Raw genomic sequence first — 20,559 nt, 5'->3', positions numbered from 1 at the left:
ACCCACATTTTACACCATACCCTCACACTGTTTTGTTTTTTTCAATTCTTTCGGAGACACCTTTACAATAGGGGATTCTGACAAAATAGGTTTCATTTCTGCACTTACCTACCCCAGTTTCATCTCCCTCTTTTTCTTTTAACACTATAAGGGCATTCCCTCCTTATTATTTTCTTCACTTTCTTGGCTGCCTTTCATCCGAGCTGAAAGACTATGTAATGACGAAAAAGAAGCAGCATGGATAAAGAGGGTGGGTATAAAAAATACAACAGTTGTATTTTGGTCCAATGTTTAGGATACTTATTCCGTTTCCATCTACATGAATGTAGTATTACTTTACAGATAGATTTATTGGTTATGTTTGGTACATGGACCCCTGAAGCCTTGAAATCCAGTTCATGGAAGTCCTTTATCTTATTGAAAGTCAAAGAAATTGATAAAGGGGAAAGTAGAGGAGAAATATTATAGATTAATTTGCAGTCAACCCTCAGGTGTTTACTCTCACATTCTTGAACATAGTGGCACCTGGGTCACCACCAAATTATCCTCATTGGCATTTCAAATTCATACATACCAATTTATTTGACCCTATGCAAGATTCAGGACTTTCACTACTTAAAGTTCAAAGTTCCATGGTCCTGTGACCACAAAATACAGTAATACTAAAACACTATGAGTGGGAAAAATATTCCTAGTGCCATATTCATGGAGGTTCTATTTACCTTAATACCAAAAAATAATGTTTCGTGTGCAAAAAGTTGGGGAAATGCACACATTCATCTAAAAGAATGTCAGGCTTTACATCTTGTGTTCATGCCTCATCCATTTTAATACTGAGTATGCTACTGTCTATAGGGTTGTAATATGCAATCCCTTTCACATTTAAAATTAAAAGAATTAAATGCATTAAAAGAATGACACATAAAAATTATTTTTACAAAAAAAATACGTAATCGTACACATTTCATAAGTATTTTTTAAAAGAAGTTTTTCCTGCTACAAATTTAGTAACCTGCTGTACAATCGCATATTTTTCTGAATATATTATGAAAAATGAAAAACGTGATAATTTTTACTGATCCTATTTGCGTTATATATTATTCTCTATTGTTAATTTTTTGTTGGCCAAATGACACACATTTTGTTTCATCAACATAATTCCATCCAAATTTATTTGAAAGAGGGCAGATGTTTTAATTGTCCAGTGCTTGTTGCATGCCCTGGATGTACTTTCTGGAACACACACGTACAAGTTGCCATAATTTATGTGAGGTTTGTTAACTGAATCCTACTAACAGACTGTATAAAAAATCAATCAAATTCATGGTAATTCCAATTATTACATTTGTTGTATTTCTTTTCTAACCATTTTCATACATACCTAATTATCCAAATGAAAACGTCCTGTTTGTAGAGTTGCTATATGTCCTGGAATGGTATTATTTGTCCTGGTGTCCCAAAAAGTTTCTTCTGGGTGCACTAATGTCCCAAAATCATGTGAGGAAGCAGACATGATTAAAACTATACTTTCATGAACATTATTTAAATGCATGAACATAATTTTAAAATGATCGTTTTACAAAACAATCTAACTGAATATCTCTCTCTCTCTCAATAATACAAGAGTTATTGAGTTACAAGAATGTGCTCTGGAGATCTTTAACTTTACATTGGTGCTGCTTAATGCAGTTGCTGACAACAATTAGTAATAATGCTACTTTTATTTCCTTCTGTTAGCAGTGCTGAATTTCAGTTAAGATTCTCTTCCATACCATAAGCTGCTTACTGTAAGATGTATTCAAACAAAGTTTCATTAATGTGGCATAGTAGCTTAGTTCATTACGTCACCAAACAGGAAGTGGTAGTTTAATGACATACTTCAAAGTGAAATTCCATTTATTAAGAAGTGCAAAGAATATGATAATACTGTCCATAATAGTTATGGTGTACATACAAACTACTTTATTACATGCCCCTCTCCCCTTCATATATTTCTCAACCAACATCATCAGAAACTACCATTTGTTCCTTTCCAGGTGGCACTCATAGAGTTTACAGCAGTTTGTTTTCTATTATTTAATGTGCCATGGTTGATGGATGAATACATGGGCTTTGTGAATGGTTTTCAACTGCAAACATTGATTAATGATATCATTGACATTTGTTTGGGCCAATTTTTGTCTCTTGGTAATTTCTCATTGTGCTGGTGTTTTTTTTTTTTTTTGGGACATCAACATATATCGTGGAGGACAGGAATTGTCATTTTCTACAGGGTCCTCTGCCAAGTATGTTTTGTGGATTAATGTTACCTTGGTGGCCTGTCTTGTGTGTAACATTTTCATGCCAGCATGTCTTTCCAGCCAATATTGCATTGCTCTTACATTGTTCCACAATTGTGTCATAGCTGTGTCATGCATAGAAGAGACCCATTATATACCCTTCCTGATAACAGTTTTCTTGTGGCAGCATTGCACTGTTACAACTAACAATTTAAATTAACTAACAATTTCAAGTGATTGTAAAAACAAAATGCTTTGATTATGCATATAATGAAGTATTGTGAACACAAGCATAAGCAACATATTTTCCTCCTACTTCTGGAATGTGTATAAAATATTACCTAGGGAAGGTAAGGGGACCATATCCCATACTTTACTGAACTTATCCCAACCTACAGAAAGGTGTACATATTCCCCATTATAATTACCCATGGGAAGACTCATTCCAACTCCCGGGCAGCAGGGAACAATTTTTGTTTCAATGCGATTCAACATATCCTAAGAAAGTGATTATGAAAACTATCAAAATGGATTCCTGTATCTCTCTGTACTAAACATATTTCCCTAATAAAGGTATGTGGATTGTAGTTATGAATTACTATCCATATGTGATAACATTTTTTGCTTCTGCTCCTGGAATAGGAAAGAGTCATTCCCAGGAAGAGTTCATAAGGGTTCTATTCATCTCTGTGTTGGTTATTGTAAAGCAGAACATTTTTATGCATGAAAAGGAGAATATAGACCTTAAAACTTAAGGAAGTGCCACATTTAAGCCCTTGTGGTAATAATTTGTTACTTGAAGTTATAGGGATAACTGCCACAGACATCCATTCCTTATTATGATGCACCAGCCTCACTCACTAAACCAATCCAGCACAGAAATCCAGTATTTCTCTTGATACCAGATAACCTAACCCTTAACTTTAGTTGTTTAGTTCCATCTCTAAAGCTGATTGTGTAAGGAAGTTTCCAAACATGTGCTTTTCGAAGGTGCACTGCTGTACAAAAATTTTTGTAAAATGGAATTTATTTACCATAAACTGTTGGGGTCAGTTAGGATCCTACACACATGTGAAGTTGTGTTGATATTAGTTCAATATTTCAACCAAGAAAAAATAGTATTATGCAATACAATTAAATAATAAATAAAAACATGATAAGTTGTTGATTTGATGTTTTAAGTCCACTTTGTGCACAGTAAGGCTAATTGGGACTGGGCCTACAGTTTAAAGTGGGATCCGAACCACTATGTGCCTCCACTGGGTATCAAACTCGGGACCCCTTGATTACAAGGTGACGACGTTACCACTGCGCCATCGGGGAGGCCCTGAAAACATTATAAGTGTTGATAAGTACCCCAGTCAGAGGTAAACATTGCTTTGTTATAGGTACTGTGTATAGATATATATGTTCTAATGCTGCAAACCATTTTTTCTTGATATGCACTAAGTAGGGTACAAATAGGGCTGGACAAAATATTTTTAGAAATACATTATTCCTGGTAATTTTAGGTTATTTAAAATATTTTGTGCAGATATTTTTACGAAAAGTAATAGTTGCTGAAAGAGTAGTCTTTTGTGGTAAGTAAGCACAACTAACTAGGTTACATAGCCATTACTTGACGAAATAGCCTCATTATGAATAGGTGGCAACACTATTAATTTTGCTTTCATGCAATATATTTTAAAAATTGTCTATGATAAACTGTGGGACAGTTTTCTGCTATACTTAGCATGATTGTAGGTACGTAATAGTGCTACATTTTGGATTTTTTTCTATTCACTTTGGATTAATGTGGGGGGGGGCCCCTCAGGGGCTTCCCAAAAAGGAATTTCTTGATTAAATTACCCCTTTTCTCTTTTTAATTGCACCTGCATTGAGATGGAATGTCAGTTGTAGGTACAAGTATTGAATATAGTATACGAGGTGGGGATACCATTCCCTCAGCTAGGATAAATTACGTACAGCACCCCTTTTTGGTCTATTCCCAAGACTCGAACAATCATCCTGAACCCAGGTATTTCTACTTTGAGCACAAGAACTTAACAATTCAAGTGCAGAAATACATACATGTATTAACGGATTTTTCTATTACTGCTGAAACTTTATGTGAAGAAGATTTTTCATTTGTTCTTGAGTTTATACACATGGAAATTTCTGTTATCTGTCAGAGCTTCAATCAGTTAAATTAAAATTAAAATTATATATATATATATATATGCAAGGTGTCATCTAACATTACCACCACAAATATTTTATAAATAGTAATGAATATTGAAAAACTACTTGCACAAACATAAAGTTAGGAGAGGTGCTCATGAAATTAGTGGATACAATTCATTCAACCACATAAGGAAATATGATTTTCAACTCAAACTTAAGATTTTTTAAATGGAAACCCCATATTATTTTTAGTGCAATTGAAAGTAGGAAAAAATACCATTAAGAATGGCGCTTGTTACATTGTAATACATCAATTATTTCCCAAGTAATTGTAATATGAAGTTAACACTTCAAACAAATCTCTCAGAAGTTCAGTGTCGTAACAAACAAGTTTTCCCCCTTTGAAGTCATTCATGTATCCTAACAAAGATGTTTCCCCCTTTGAAGTCATTCATGTATCGTAACACACATGTTTCCCCTATTGACTGTTCATTCGTGTGTTGTAACAAACAAGTTTCCCCTTTTCACATCATTCATGCATCGTAACTAACATGTTTCCCCTTTTTATGTCATGCATGTGTCGTAACAAACATGTTTCCCCTTTTGACTGTGACTCGTGAATGTGAAGTTGAGATACAATGACCGAGATGGACATCAGCAGTTCATTCATGTGTCTATCGGAGGACAACATTAAAAATGAAAGAGGAAGAGTGATGGAATGCAACTTTGTTATGTAGAACTATGATCAGTTCAGGAAGGAATTTAAATCCCATTAAATGTACACACAAACTTTATTAGTATTGTTTTTCTACAGTATGAATTCTCTTTGTCAGAGCATTGTACACATTCAATTACAAATTACAGAAAACGTAAGAATTTCAGGACAATAAATGTTTAAAGGTCCTCCTCCGTAGCCGAGCGGGTTAAGGCATTCACTCGTCTTGAGATCGTTCGCTGCGGGACGGCGTAGGTTCGAATCCGGCTCTGGCGGAATTTATTCGGCCTACGTATAGGGCCGGTGGCAACCCACCATCGTGAGGAAATTGGGGAGCTCCGAATGAGTGAGCGGTAACCCGGTCAAGAAGACCTACAACGGCTGGGGGTTCGTCGGGCTGACCACCCGTCACCCCAATACTGGTCTAAGATCTCCACGCTCTAACAGGTGACGGAGGAACAGTGTGGGAGGGAGACCAGCAGTCGGTAGGTAAGCCAAGGCTCTCACGGGCTTTAGCGCTATGGGTTATTAAATGTTTAAAGTTTTCTCCAGTATTTGCCCCACACACTTTTCTAATTGATGCTGTAATGACTAGATACCATGCCGTACCATACTATTCAGTGTAATCCTGTTGCAGGCTGCTTCAATGCGATGTTTCATGTCATCTGAGGTTGTAAGTGCATCATGTTAGACTTCCTCCTTTAACCTATCCCACAAGAGAAGTCTAAAGGTGTCAGATCGGGAGACTTGGCTGCAGGGTGTGAAATCTCTGCAGATTGGTGAAGGGGAAGGGGCAGACAGTCACATATATATACACACATATACACACTATATATATATATAACACAGGAAGAGGATGAGAAAAGGTGCCAGAAGGGCAGATAAACACAAATAAAGAAGCAGACAGTAAACACTTACCACACGAAAGGAAAAAGTTTGATATTTCGCTACCCATGTTGCATTTTCTTCGGAGAAGAAAGAGATTGTGGTTACGAAGAGTAGAGGCACAGAATATTGACGGCAGCGTCATTACTGTCAGTGTTGCCAGAAACAGTAGATAGAAAACAAAGTTACTTTCACCAGTGTTTACTGCATGGTGGGTGGGTGGTTTCGGGAAGAGGGGAAAGGGTTATTGGTTGGCTAGGTTGAGTCCGGGAGGTATGGTGGCATGCATGCCTGTTATATTAGCCCTTTCCCATCGCCTGCGAAAAGAGGTGTCTGTGTAGGGGTAAAAGATGGTTAATGGCAACACGAAAACAGTTGTTGAAGGTGGTATTATGGCTGTTGGTGTGGATGGCAACTGTGAAATCAGAGTTTTGGGTGGAGGAATGGTGATTATTGATCCTTAGGTTCAAGGGGGTGGAGGTTTCACCCAGGTAGAAGTTGCCTCAGATTTGGCAGATGAGGGTGTAAATCAGGTTGAGTGAGTGGCAGATGCCCTTGGGGTGAAGGGTGAACTCACCTGTGGCTGTGGGGATCAGGAGGGTGGGGGAGGTGATGAGTATGGGGCAGGTCTTGCACCTGGGTTTGTTGCACCTGTGAGCTGGGGAGAGTGGTGTGGAAGGGGTGGGAGTGTTTTGGACCAAGATGTTCTTGAGGTTGGGGGGGGGCGATGGAAGACGACCCTAGGTTTATCCCGAAAGATGTCCCTGGTGTCAGGATCACTGTGCAGGATGGGGAGGAGGGAGTGGAGGGTATGTCTGATTTTCGTGATGCTGGGGTGGTATTGGGTGATTTGAGCTGGAGGATTGGTTTTGGGTTGTTTGGTGTAGTTGTGGGAGGTGGCTCTTGTGATTTGTTTGTTGATGACGGTGGAGGGGTAGCCACGGTTGGTTAGGGATTGGTGCAGGCGTAGGTTGTAGTTTTGGTTTGATGAGGGGGATGAGTTGAGGCGCTGGCCTCTGAGAGCAAGGGAAAATGGGATGCCTTTTTTGGTGTGGTAGGGGTGTGAGCTGGAGTAGTGGAGGTGGTTTGTTGGTTGGATGTGTATGGAAGTTTCCAAGTGGTCTTCCGCAATGTGGATGTCCACATCTAGGAAGGTCACTTGGTCTTTGGAGTGGAACCAGTTGAATTTGAGGGTAGTGAAATTGTTCAGTTGGTTTAGGAATGTAGTGAGGGAGGGTTCGCCATGTGTCCAGAGGAGCAAAATGTCATCTATGAATTTTAGCCACAGGAGTGGTTTCAGTTGTTGGGAGTCAAGGAATTCCTGTTCCAGCCTGCCATGAACAGGTTGGCATAAGAGGTGGCCATGCAGGTACCCATAACTGTGCCATGTATCTGCAGGTAATGTTGGTCACCAAAGCAGAAGTTGTCGCAGGTAAGTACAAGGTTGGCTAGTTGAATTAGGAAGTGGGTGCTGGGATTGTGGGGTTTGGGTCAGCTGTTGAGGAAGGATTCTGTGGCATGGAGGCCATGGGCATGGGGAATATTGGTGTAGAGGGAGGTGACATCAACTGTAGTGAGGATGATGTTTGGTGATAGAAGTGGTAAGTTGTGGATGATGTCAAGGAAGTGGTTGGTGTCATGGAGGTAGGAGGGCAGGGCTTGGACGAGGGGTTGGAGGTGAGGGACTAAAAAGCCTGATATGCGTTCAGTGGGTGAATTGTAGCTGGACACACAGAGTCTCCCAGGATTGTTTGGTTTGTGAATTTTTGGGAAGAGGTAGAAAGAAAGTGGGGTTGCAGAGGTTGTCAGGTATGAGTGAGGAGATGGTGCAGTTGGATAGTGATAATATATTATTATTAATTATCAAAATTAATGATCATTGTGTATTTATCAGGCTTTATGCAATAACAAATTTTCTCTTTCAATGTTAATATCAATAAACAGTGGCGAAGCGTGACATTTTTATGTCGTCATTGCAAAACTTGCCAAACGTCAGGGTCAGGCTTTCAACCATGGAGGGGGGGGATTCCTACATTGATAATGACGAAAACAGTGTTCATACAGATATGTGAAGTAGAGATGTCCAAATTCATTATTTTCTACGGTGTATATGATCGTATAGTAAATGCAAAACAACATGAAGTACTTCGTGTTTTGTAAACCAAGAACATTATTTTCCGAAATCGATATTTGAACTGCAGGATCAAAAATAAAATTGAAATGGAGAAATACTGTGAAGGAAATACAATGGATCCAGAACTCCTTTTTCCCCCCAGTTCTTTCTAGCACTAACCTTCGGGAAATTTATGCTTTTGCTTACTTATATATTTTTTCTATGTATCATTTCCTTCATGTATTCTGTGTAAGTTGTGTTTCGATGCTCTTCAATGTGTTTTTCGCTTAAAAACAAGAGCGTTGCATGCTTTAGGCCTACATTGTTGGACATTCTAAGAAGTTCCATCTTGATGATGCCACGGAAACCCTACCGTGTTTGTAAAAGAGGGGTCTAAAGAAAAGGTCTCTTATGACCAGAGCTTCAAGAGTGGGGGTAAAGCGGTCGAAGGACCTTGGATTTGCAGACCTGCTGTGATGACTTGGCTCGCCTGACACCATTGCACTCAACAGAATACATAGTGGGACGGTTGGGCATGTGCGGTAGAACTGGGCTCCCCTTTTGATGTGCTAAACTTAGTGATCTCTTGTGTATTTCTAGCTGTTTCATGGCATCGCGTGACTAATTTTGCTCAAATATGCAAGTATTCTGACCTATTTTTTTTACTTTTTCTCTAAAATATTTAAAAAACACATTTTTTTATTATTTTGCTTTGTCATCGTTGCATCTCCCGATGACCGGACGCCTGCCTCGCCTTTGTCAATAAATAAGTTCTGCTTCCATCAGTAGCCCATATTTGGACACTGATTGACCTGATATCCAAATATTATATCTTGTAATCATCTCTATGCCATACCTTATTGCCTATTGTGCATATTAGCATGTATGTATACTGTGATATTGTTATCTTTTGGTATGATTTTATTAGAACAAACATAAATTATTTAATTAATATGTGTGCAGACAAATATAAAAATGCAAAATCATGCATATGCACTACTTCTACCATGGATTGTTGTGATTAGAGGGTGGATATTTGCCATTTCGAATTCAATAAGTGTGCAACTGTCTAAGAAAACTAACAAGAAAATCTTATTCAATGCCTGTTTTGATGCCTTTTTAAGTGCTATTTTCATAATTTTTATGCCCCTCCTTTTTGCCACTTTTGCCCTTCACTATCCTAAACCTTATCTACCAAGGGAAAGTAAAATGGCCCTGCCCCCACCAGTTTTATCACCTTACCCCCTCTAAAGTTTTGGAGGGCCTACCAGATGGTGGGATGGTAATGTCATTGCTTGTAATCAAGGGGTCCCGGGTTCAATACCCGGTGGGGGCACATAGTGGTTTGGATCCCACTTTAATCTGTAGGTCCAGTCCCAATTAGCCTCTCTCTGCACAAAGTGGACTCAAAACAACAAATCAATCAATCAATGAATCTAAGTTTTGAAACCCAATCGACGCAACTGGTCCAGGTATATGTGGTCTGCTCACACAGTTGTAATGTAAGTTTTATCACTCATATTGAAGACCGAAGCCACAACACTTACAAACAGATAAAATAATTAAGAGAAACAAAGCAACCTCTGCTGCTATTCCCTGTCTCACAAAAGCAGTGGCAAAATTGGTGCTTTGGTTTTCCATGAAAACAAACTCTGCACAAATGCAAACAAAGCACCGAAATGCATCACCCACATATCGTGAGACAACATGATTACACTGATCGGCTACATCAGCAGCAATCATGTTAAAGGCTTCTTTTTACATTGCTCTTCTTACTTTTACATCCCGACTGCAGCTCATGTCACTGCTTATGATACATCCCAGTTACCTGAACCTGCCAATCTGTCAATTTAAAATTTTACATTAATTTTCCTTGGTTTCTTCCCAATAACCATTGCCTTTGTCTTATTCAAATTTATTTTCATCCCACTATGGGCATTTATATCTTCTAACATACTGTTCACTGTTCTTTTTTTTTCTGCTAACATGGCCTTGTTGTCCACAAATCATAGATATTTTATTCTTCCTCCTCCTATTATTGGTTCAAATCCGGGAACTTTTCTAACGTTGGAAGCGGCCCCGGCACCCACCCAGCGTCGAATGACATGGGTACCTGGTGGAAACCCTGGGGGGTAAAGGCAGTCAGGGGCATGATGCTGTTCACATCACCCCCACTCACGACCAGATCAATATAGTGTGGGGCGTTACCCCCACACCCCCTATACTCCTTCATGGCATGGTGCTAAGCACAGGGGAGCACTTTACCTTTTTTACCTTTACCTCCTCATATTATTACCCCTCCCTCATTCTGAAAACAGTTATTGACTAATTCTAAGTAGTTGTTGAATAATGTACTCCTCTCCAAATTTCACTGCCCTCTGTCATTTGTCCTACTCTCACTTTAACACTCTAACTCTCCTTCAATCTTAGCAAATGAGCATCTACTATTTAGTACTTGCAGGCGATTTTTCACTGAGTACAATATCAGGCTAATTTTCTGTATTCAGTATATTTCCTGGCATTACTTTTCTTCTGTAGAGTAACTGCAACAGTCTTCCTGAAGTCTTTGGACCAGTCACCCTTCTCATTAATTTCATTGCATAAGTATAACTTATGACTGTTAACGTAATCAGATAAACAAAACCAATCCCCATCAGAAAGAAGGTCCTGTAAAGAATGTGCTCTCCATTGACAGCAATAAAGTCTTCAAAGTCATTCACAATATGTAACACATTTGTTGTGCTGCCTCTTTCTGTAGATGTTGTTGGACTGTTGTTATTTTGTACAAGCATAAATGCAAGTGCTTTATCAATACTTTTTTTATTTCTTTATATCTTTCTTTCCTTCTTTCTCTCAGTGCCGTACAACTTCCTCACTTGCTGTGCCAATTTAAGAAATGACTTCCTTAGACTTTGCTCTGTGCAAAGAGAAATATATTGTTATTTTCCCTCTACCTGCCTGCCTGACTGGGGTGTATCCATCATTGATTCAGTTTTGTGAAATGTATCGATCAAATTCTAAAATTCTACACTGCATTATGTTGTGGTGGATCTGTATGAGAAAACCTTCATTTGCACTTCTTTTGTAGTCCTCTCCACTACAAAAACTTATTCCACTAAAAACACATGAGCCTCAAATAACAAAACCATTTCCAATGTGCACTTGTGATTAGCTGACAATGAGTAGCATTGTGAGTTGTAGGGTAAGGGATGGGAAAGGAGGAGAGGGAATGAATGACTGCTGTTGATGTGTCTAGAGTGGCTAGTCCATGGTTAGTAATATAAACAGCAAGAAAGGAAAGAAAGGTCAGTTTATCTGTGCATAGTGTATGTACACAGTGACTTTTTACTCACTCTGTATTTTTGTAATTCAAGAATAGACCATAACACAAATGTACCAACTATTAAATTCATCAATAAATTGTTAAGATTTCATAAATTGGGTTGAATTTCCTGAAACAGGTACATGTTATGAGGAAGCTTGATGAGTTATATTCCATTAATTTTGGTGGTCACTGTCAATATCCACCTTGGAAATAATGGCTTCACTGTTTAGTCACCTTTTGGTTCACACCAGAAATAACACTTTGCAGACTAGCCTGAAAATACCACGTTTTTCCACAGAGACTGTTTTTTTTCTGTGTTCCAGAAAATCACAGAATATATATTTTGCTGTTTGTTATTATTTACCAAATTTATCTGAAATCTATAAGATGTCTTCTTTCCACAGATATATACTCTGTAATATGTTACATTTTATATACATTTTCTCACACTTATGAATATGTTTCTGTAACATTGTAATAAAAGTTAGTGAAAGCAATTTTAAATACATAATGTAGAAATAATAAAAAAATAACTTAAAACTTCCTCTTCGGATTCAAAATCATCACTAGCTGTGAAATCCATCTTGTGGATCTTGTAAAGAATTTCCACAATGTGCACATAACATGTCAAATGCTATTCTCAAGAGTATAAGCAAAAATGCAACATAATTTGACATGAGTACAAGTACAATTCAACATAATATGACATGAGTACAAGTACAATTCAACAATGAAGAAAATGGGCTTTCTAGCGGTTGGAATTTCAGAAATATGATTCAACACACATGCACAAGAGACATGGTGTGGTGTGATTATAGTCTGCCATTCAAACACAATTCAAGTGCATAACGAAAGGCAGGCTATGCCTATTGCATGTCCAGAATGTATTAACAGTATATGACTAATCAGGTATATAATTTTTTTTTGTTTGAGTTGGTGTTTTAAGTCCACTTTATGCACAGATAGGCTAATCGGGACTGGGCCTACAATTTAAAGTGGGATCCAAACCACTATGTGCATCCACCAGGTATTGAACCCGGGACCTCTTGATTAGGTATATTAATGTTACAATGTTCTACATGAATCACCTGCATTTGTTTAATGTAAATAACATCACAGTAATACAGGAAGGACAAAATTAATTTATAAGGTATACACATAGCTTTAGCTATTATGATCAGTATCCTCCCAGTGCTTAATCAACACAAAATTCTCAAGATGACAAGAAAGAGGATACTGCAAATGCCTTGTACTATTTAATAATGTAATAAATACACAAAACTCAGATTATCCCATGTTATAATTTAAAATGTACTCATGCTTAATATGCTTTATGGAACAACCTGTGCTTATCTTCATGTAGTTATACTGCATCTAAAAACCTGGAATGTACTTCCAAAAAAAGCAAAGTTACAGAAATACAAATACTTTTGCAACATACAATACGATTCACTAATTGATGATCTGAGACAATGTAATTCCATGTACACTTCTGTTCACAAAAAGTGGCACACTCGTTTGAGTTGAAGTCCAGCTTCGTGGCTGGAAGTACAGCCGAAGTAAGTGTTCAGAAAGCAGCAGTGTTGCTTACTATCAATCAATTCAACCATATGCAGGGAATTTTGTGTCTCTCAGACTCAAGGAAAAGGGCTATCGGAAAGATTGCAGCATAAATATTAATTAACTGGAATTTCCACGTCTACAATCAAAGTAATGTAAATGTGAAATATTCCTGAAATTTATTTTAAAAAGAAACGCGTTTTTGACGTTCGTGATGAAGTAGTTATCACAATTCCTTAAAATGCGAGGGCCCCGGGTTCGAATTTGGCCTGAGCATGGGTGTTCTTTTTCAGTCTCTCTTCATCGTCACAAGTAGCTGAAAATAGAAGAAAAGCAACACTAAATAATGAAAAGGGAAAAATGCAATAAGAATAAGCGAGGCAGAAATAGTTCTGTTGCAATTCCTGAAAATGATGCAAAAAAATAATATTTCGGAAATAGTGTTATCCTAGTCCAGGAGAAGGCTTGAGGAATAAATAAACTCCTTCCCCATACACTTTGGCAAACAGAATCGCAAAGTTGGCATTGAATATGCAATGGGAAAGATAATAGAAATCCTAAAGGAAGAGGAGTTTATGTCACAGCCAGGGGGGCACATGAGAGGAGGTAAACACCCCCCCCCCACATCAGTCATCCGAGCTATTAAAAATAAGTCAGTGGTTGTCCTCTGATTTAACTTGAACAGTAAATGAAATTTTTGTAAAATAAAAATTGTCAGGCTTTACTTTTTTTACACGTACACGTTGGTTTCATAATGGAGCACAAAAATAGAATTGTGACTCTCGTAAAATTCTTACCGAATGAATGAATACCTCCGTAGATTCCAGAATAATGACTCTTCATTTTGAAATAAATAGTTTAAAATAATATAATTTATGTGCCGTTGGTTAATGAGATTTGTCGTCACATAGCAGAATCCACTATATTGACGGGAACTAGAGAATGGTAATCATTTATGGGTGGAAACACTAACCTTCCACAAAAGCACAACTTCCCAACGTTTTCATTAATTTTCATGCACAAGCTTCATTTGTATTTTGTCACCAATGTGTACAGCATATGAACCATATCTGATGAAGCGTATTGCTTTCAAATTAATGTAAGTTAATTAGCGAGAAGTGACATCAAAAGTTTCGAACTGGACAGGAAAAGATGCAATCTTATGGATAAATTACTCGAATAGCTTGGTTTCTTCACTGTGGCTTGTGGCCATGTTGGTTAAAGGCCAGCTTTGTAAGCTGAAATTCTAGGTTCGAATCCCCGTGTCTCCGAAATATTTTTTCTTACCAAATGGTTGCTACATAATGTATTTTATTCTCGTCACACAAATTGCTGCCTGAAACTTTGTTATCGTTTGCGTGCCAATAAGAAAATATGTATTGAAATTATTACTCATTCAGAGAACATGACTGTTACTCGAGACTACTTGAAATTGAGATTTTTAGTTGCTGCTAAGCCTCGATATTTACAAGTGCTAAAATTGAAAATTGTTGTGTGATAAAACACACCGTTATTTAGTGTTGCTTTTCTTCCATTTTTGGCTACTCGCGATGACGTGGAAATTCCAGTTAGTTAATATTTACGTAGCAATCTTTCCGTTAGCCCTTTTCTTTGAGTCTCAGATACACAAAATTCCCTGAATATGGTTAAATTAATTGATAGTAAGCAACACTGCTGCTTTCCGAACACTTACTTCGGCTGTACTTCTGGCCACAAAGCTGGACTTCAACTCAAACGAGTGTGCCACTTTTTGTGGTGCAATGAAAACAAAAATTCACATGATTTAAAAAGAAATTGTTTTACTTGCAACAGCACTTGAACTTTAATGACTAATAATTTACTTTTATAGCCTGTAATTTTTTATTTACATACGCTGTTCATACTTTATCTATCTATAAGTTCATTATAAGTTCTTTTTGTGCTCACATAAGAGCTGCATAGACTAGGGTAGGATAGGATGTCTGACTGCCAAGCAGGAGATCGAGCATGATTCCCATGGTTGGTGATCTCAGATGGGAATTTTTCAGACAATATCCTTTCATATCCCTGCTCTGGATCTCACCCAGCCAGAGAAAACCATGAGCAGTAAAGGCAGTGGGAACATGGTGCTAATTGCATCACCTCCAGTATGACTGTAATGAGGAATGTGTGGGTTCCTACCCTCACACTCTCTATGTGCCTTCCTGGCAAAGTGCAATGCACAGAGGGTAGATTTACCTTATGGTCAGTACAGTATAAGTGGGAACTGAACTACTGTGCAGTGCTCCTCCCCGGGATTCAACCCAGGATCCCTTGTGCAAGGCAACAGCAGTATTTCATATCTTTTTATCTGTGCACTCATTGATTGTTCTGTTCTTTCCTTTTTAGTGTAATGTAGTAGGTCAGCATTTGCTGAACCTCGCCCAGCAATAATGCCAATTGAATTGAATTGAAATTGATATTTTTAAATTTGTCATGTAAGAACCAATTTCAATTTCTTAACGTATCTACTCACTTTGAAAAGCACTATTTGAAGTTAGATCAACATATCTCAAAAAATAAATAATAATAATAATAATAAAAGGAAAATCACAAAATTGGATATATACGTATGACTCCACTTTAACACTAAACAGATCTGACTCCAAATAGAGCTCTTCAAAACGAGAAGATGTGTTAAAAAAACTGAACACTACATGTTTGCAGTTACATTCCTTTGGTTCTCACATGACAAAATGTTATTATCATATGATGCACAAATAATTCCAATTCAATTTTTATTTGCAGTTATACTGCTAATTAAAGTGTAATGGGGATTCATGTTAGTGTGATAAACATTTTTCATGCTAAGTTCTATGGATCTCCTTCCTAATCTCAGGTTCTAAAGTATTACTCCCTCTGTCCCAAAATTATAGTCCTGTATGCCAAAATGGTAATACAGGAATTACAAACGAAGAGGCAGATGTAAAGAACATGCATGAGGAGAGGCACAGTAGATCAGTCTTCAAGATTGTGAAGAGGAACAATGTGACCTTATCGCAATGATCAACAAATACCACCCAGACGATTACCAAAAGGGGGCATTGGGTTGCAAGACACCGGTGTGGCACTGTATGCAAACCGGTCTAGCAAGGCACACTGCAAATCATTAGTAGAGCACTCCTTCAGTGAGTACGTGTGAGAAGAACAGCCATGAACACTCAACCCATGATAGGAAATGACAGGGGTAGCAAGAACCTCACGGACAGTGAATGACAGGCAGTGTTCGAGTTTCTGTTGGAAAACAGTATGGCTGGCTTAGTGAAGAAAGGTGCCATGACTAGTGCGGCCGAGAAATTTCATGTAAGTACGAGAACAGCACGTCATATTTGGCAACAGGGGCGGCAATCGTTGAAAAATGGGGCCATTTGTACTGCGGTTGCATCTCAGATGAAAGGCAAAGTCAGACCAAAGAAGAAGGATCTCGCCCTACAATGACTACAGCACCTACCGCTGAGAAAGCGGCAGAATATTCGTTCAATGGCAGTGGTGCTAAACGTTGCTAAGAGTACCCTACACAGGAAGGCATTAGAGATCAAAGTGCATACGAATGCGCTGAAGCCATTATTGACTGATAGCAACAAGACGGAACGTCTAAAATTTGCCTTGTCAATACTGGATCCTACCACAGTCGCTTGTCCTGAAAGCGAAAATCCGAAGTTCAACATGATGATGGAGACAGTTCATGTGGATGAAAAATGGTTCTACCTGATGAAGGACGGTTAGAAATTGTACTTACTGCCCAATGAACCAAACCCGCAGCGAACATGTAAAAGCAAATCGTTTATTCTCAAGATCATGTTTCTGGCTGCCGTCACCTGGCCTCGTTGGGATCCTGGTCGCAAGCATTGCTTTAATGGTAAGTTAGGCATTTGCCCGTTCGTCAGCAAGGAACCTGCCAAGAGGAACAGCAGGAATCATCCTGCTGGTACAATGGTCACCAAACCATTAACTATTACCAAAGATGTTTACCGGGACATGCTCATCAACAAGTTAATCCCAGCAATAGATGCACAATGGCCTCATGGACTACACGCAGGGAGAATCCAGGTGTCCATTCAGCAGGACAATGCGCATCTGCATATCGTTCCCAATGACCGCGCCTGGATGGATGCTGCAGCGGCCAGTGGAATCACCTTGGATCTCGTATGCCAACCGCCAAACAGTCCGGACATGAATGTTTTAGATCTGGAGTACTTCGGGGCAATTCAGTCTCTCCAGAATCAGGCAGCTCCACAAACTATTGATGAGTTGATCGCCGCCGTTGAAACATCTTTCTCTGATCTGACATGTGACAATCTCAACAACGTCTTTCTCACTTTGCAGTCCTGTCTCATTGAAATTATGCACGTCCAAGGTGGAACAACTACAGGATTCCCCATATGCAAAATGCACACTTGAACCACCGCAACATCCTGCCATCTCACTTGGAGTGTCCTTGGAACATTTACGACGAGGCTACAGCAGCACTGCAGCACTAGATCTAGCTCGTTGATGGGATGACAACCTTCCTGGACCAACAATCTCTTTCGTCTTCATGTTTTATTTTGTCGAACTTCTTGGTCACTTTGTATTGATCCTGGATTGATTACTTTATATTTATGTTCTTTTGGATACTTGATCGGCCAATTTGTACTGATCCTTCAGTAATAAAGTTGTATGACTCATTCCCGTCTTTCATTTTCTTCTTCTGTATACATCAATGTCACAGTTTGAATATCGGACAATTATTATGGGACAACAAACAAAGGTGTACCAGACAATAATTATGGGACAGAGGGAGTATTAGTGTGTTAATTGGTGGTGTATTTTGGAGTCTTTTGAATTCTCCTCTTTTTAAGACTGCATTCTATTGATGACTCCTGTCTAGCAAATTTCTCATTCTTTGTTTAAGATATTGGATCTGGGAAACGAAATTGTAGATGTGACTTTTCTGCAAAAACACACACTGAAATTGTCTATGAAGAATTTTGTGTTGAACGAAACCTGTATTTTTCATTTTTCATTTTGTATCAAGAAGTATATTAAGACATGCTATAGAAAAATGCTGTGAGGCCATGAGGCGTGATTTTAACATAACATTGTTGCCGTCGGCTGTTGGAAAGTGGAGAAAATGACTGCTTTCATCAAATTGTTGTTTAGTTTAAGTTCATTGCTGTACTCACAGTTGTCATGATCATTCTGGTATGCAATTGCCCCACTGGAACTGGAACTTGCTGCTGCTGCATGTTCAGCACCATCTTGGCTAATACTGTAAGCTCAGTCATGTGATTCTTATTTGAAATGAGAAAATGAAGCTTCAAGTTTAATATACCCTCTACATTGCACAGTAACACACTACATTTACTTAAAATGTGTGTAGTCATATTTCTGACTCACCCTATAATATCAAAATTACAATAGAAGAAATTGATTGTTACATAACTAATGTACTACATCCTAATAGTGTAATATTTACGACAGTGTAAACTATAAATTACATGATTTGTTATCATATGTATTTTTTGTGAGTGATAATTGTGCACAGAGGGAGATAACTATCTTGATATGTTATTTGTTAATAGGTGATAGAATGTTTCTAATTTTTTCTTTTTTCTGCAGAGTTATATGGGTTTTCTACATCCATCTCTTAAGCCACCATATAAATCGTATGAATATGAGTCCATAGATGATACTCTGCGACGAGCAGAATGGGATCCTTCTCAGTCTTACCTCACCTCATCTTATGCAGCTGCAGGTGGTGCTTTACGAGAGACTGCTATTAACAGCATTCTTGATGAGGACCCTGATCTCCGGAATCGCTACCTGGCCAGCAGCAGGTAATCAGTGGAGGAACAGTGACAAGAAAGTAATTAACTCTTAATCTATCATTTAGTACTTTAATAACATGCTTAGACATGAGCAGCCTTCACCTTGATGATCACTTGAGGAATGTCTTGAGTGAATGTGAACAATTACTTACTAAGACTTGTACATTATTACAGCAGCATTTTTTTGCTGATTAGATCTGTAGAAATTATATATGCTTTTTCTTTTCTTTTCTCCCATTTTTGTGTGACATAAATCCATTCGTAGGCATTCTAAATGTCAGGTTTAAAAGTTCCTGGCAAATGTTAATATGCATTAAAATCTAAAACAAATAGTGCAAGAGTACACATATACTTAGAATTTCGCTAAGCTTAGAAAAGTAAATTGTATATCGGCTAGCCTTCTTATGATGGAAATTGAAGTGTGCTACAACTAATGCATGACTTATGAAAGCTAAATAACACATCATAGTTTAAAAAATATTCGTTGGAATGTGTCATTTTATAGACATTCAATGGGCAACTTCTTAATTAGATACAATTTTCCATATGTGGCTTTTGCGATTGTCATCTGCATAAGCATGTAGGTGGGAAATTTAATAAGCATTTTGTCAGAAAATTGTCTTTTGATATCTCTGACAGTTTGTTGCATTTCATCATGCTTAATATTCATTCATACCACATGATATAGAACTTTTTTGAAAGAACTTTATGCACTAGTATGAGTGCATTTGATGACTTGAATGAATTGCACAATGACTGTCAGATTGCATGTTATTTGGTGGTGGACATTTCTGTTGTTGTACTAAACTATGAATAGTACAAGGCAGTGTTTCCCAATCTTTCTGTACTTGCAAAATAATTCATTACTGATCCAAAATTTGGAAGCATATTGGATTGCAGTTTGGTTAATATGTCAAGTTATTTATTCTTCAGAAATAACTTAGCCAGGTAGAAAAATAATAGAAAATAAATAAATTGCATAGCAATGTAAGTTCAGTGAATTCAGTTTTTACTTAAAATTTATAAATCAGTTGTGGTGACTAAATATTTAAACCTATAAAATATGCAATATTTAATGTTCTATCAAAAAAAAAGGTAAAGTGCTCCCCTGTGCTTAGCACCACGCCATGAAGGCGTATAGGGTGTGTGGGGGTTCTATCTCCAAACAAAACTTTTCACTATTTCTACAAGATATGTTGTTACAAACTAAAGCCCATGCATGTAAGTAAGAGTACATGCCTTTGTTTTCAAGACAACCATTCAACCATGACATACTTAGTGATGGTGTTTGATTAAAGTTTGAAACAAAAACTTTTAAAATTAGATGTTGGGAACCAATTATGGAAAGAGAGAGAAACATTTCTTCTCAACACACGTTTTTAATTACTTGTAGTATGCACTAGTCATAGTTTTAGAAGTCTAAAAGTTATAAAATTGTGTAGCCAACAAAAATACATGACATAAGCCTCATACATATACATTGACTACTAGACTGCAACATTAGGAATATTTTTCCTTCATTTTTCTTTCATAATGGAACTATAGCTACCTTGCAGTGTTGCAGCACAATGTTTGGGAAACACTCACATAGAGAAATAGTGCACACACATGCCCATACTTATTGTGAATTTTCATCCTGCATGCTATGTAGAGAACGTAAACAGAAATATGTGCACTTGGTATTTTACAGC

The 20,559-nt window shown here is 37.8% G+C and overlaps 1 protein-coding gene across 1 annotated transcript in view; it reads left to right on the top strand.

The window, feature by feature from the left end:
* Positions 1-20,559, top strand: part of LOC145984124 (uncharacterized) — a 928,179-nt gene that overhangs the window by 711,373 nt on the left and 196,247 nt on the right. Inside the window, exon 22 of the mRNA XM_083117559.1 lies at positions 18,660-18,877. Coding sequence (XP_082973685.1) covers positions 18,660-18,877 — 218 coding nt within the window. The remainder of the gene's footprint in view (positions 1-18,659; positions 18,878-20,559) is intronic.

This window comes from Lepisma saccharinum, chromosome 2 (assembly GCF_977018435.1).
Source record: "Lepisma saccharinum chromosome 2, izLepSacc3.1, whole genome shotgun sequence".
Taxonomy (NCBI): domain Eukaryota; kingdom Metazoa; phylum Arthropoda; class Insecta; order Zygentoma; family Lepismatidae; genus Lepisma; species Lepisma saccharinum.
This window is presented reverse-complemented; position numbering and strand designations above follow the sequence as displayed.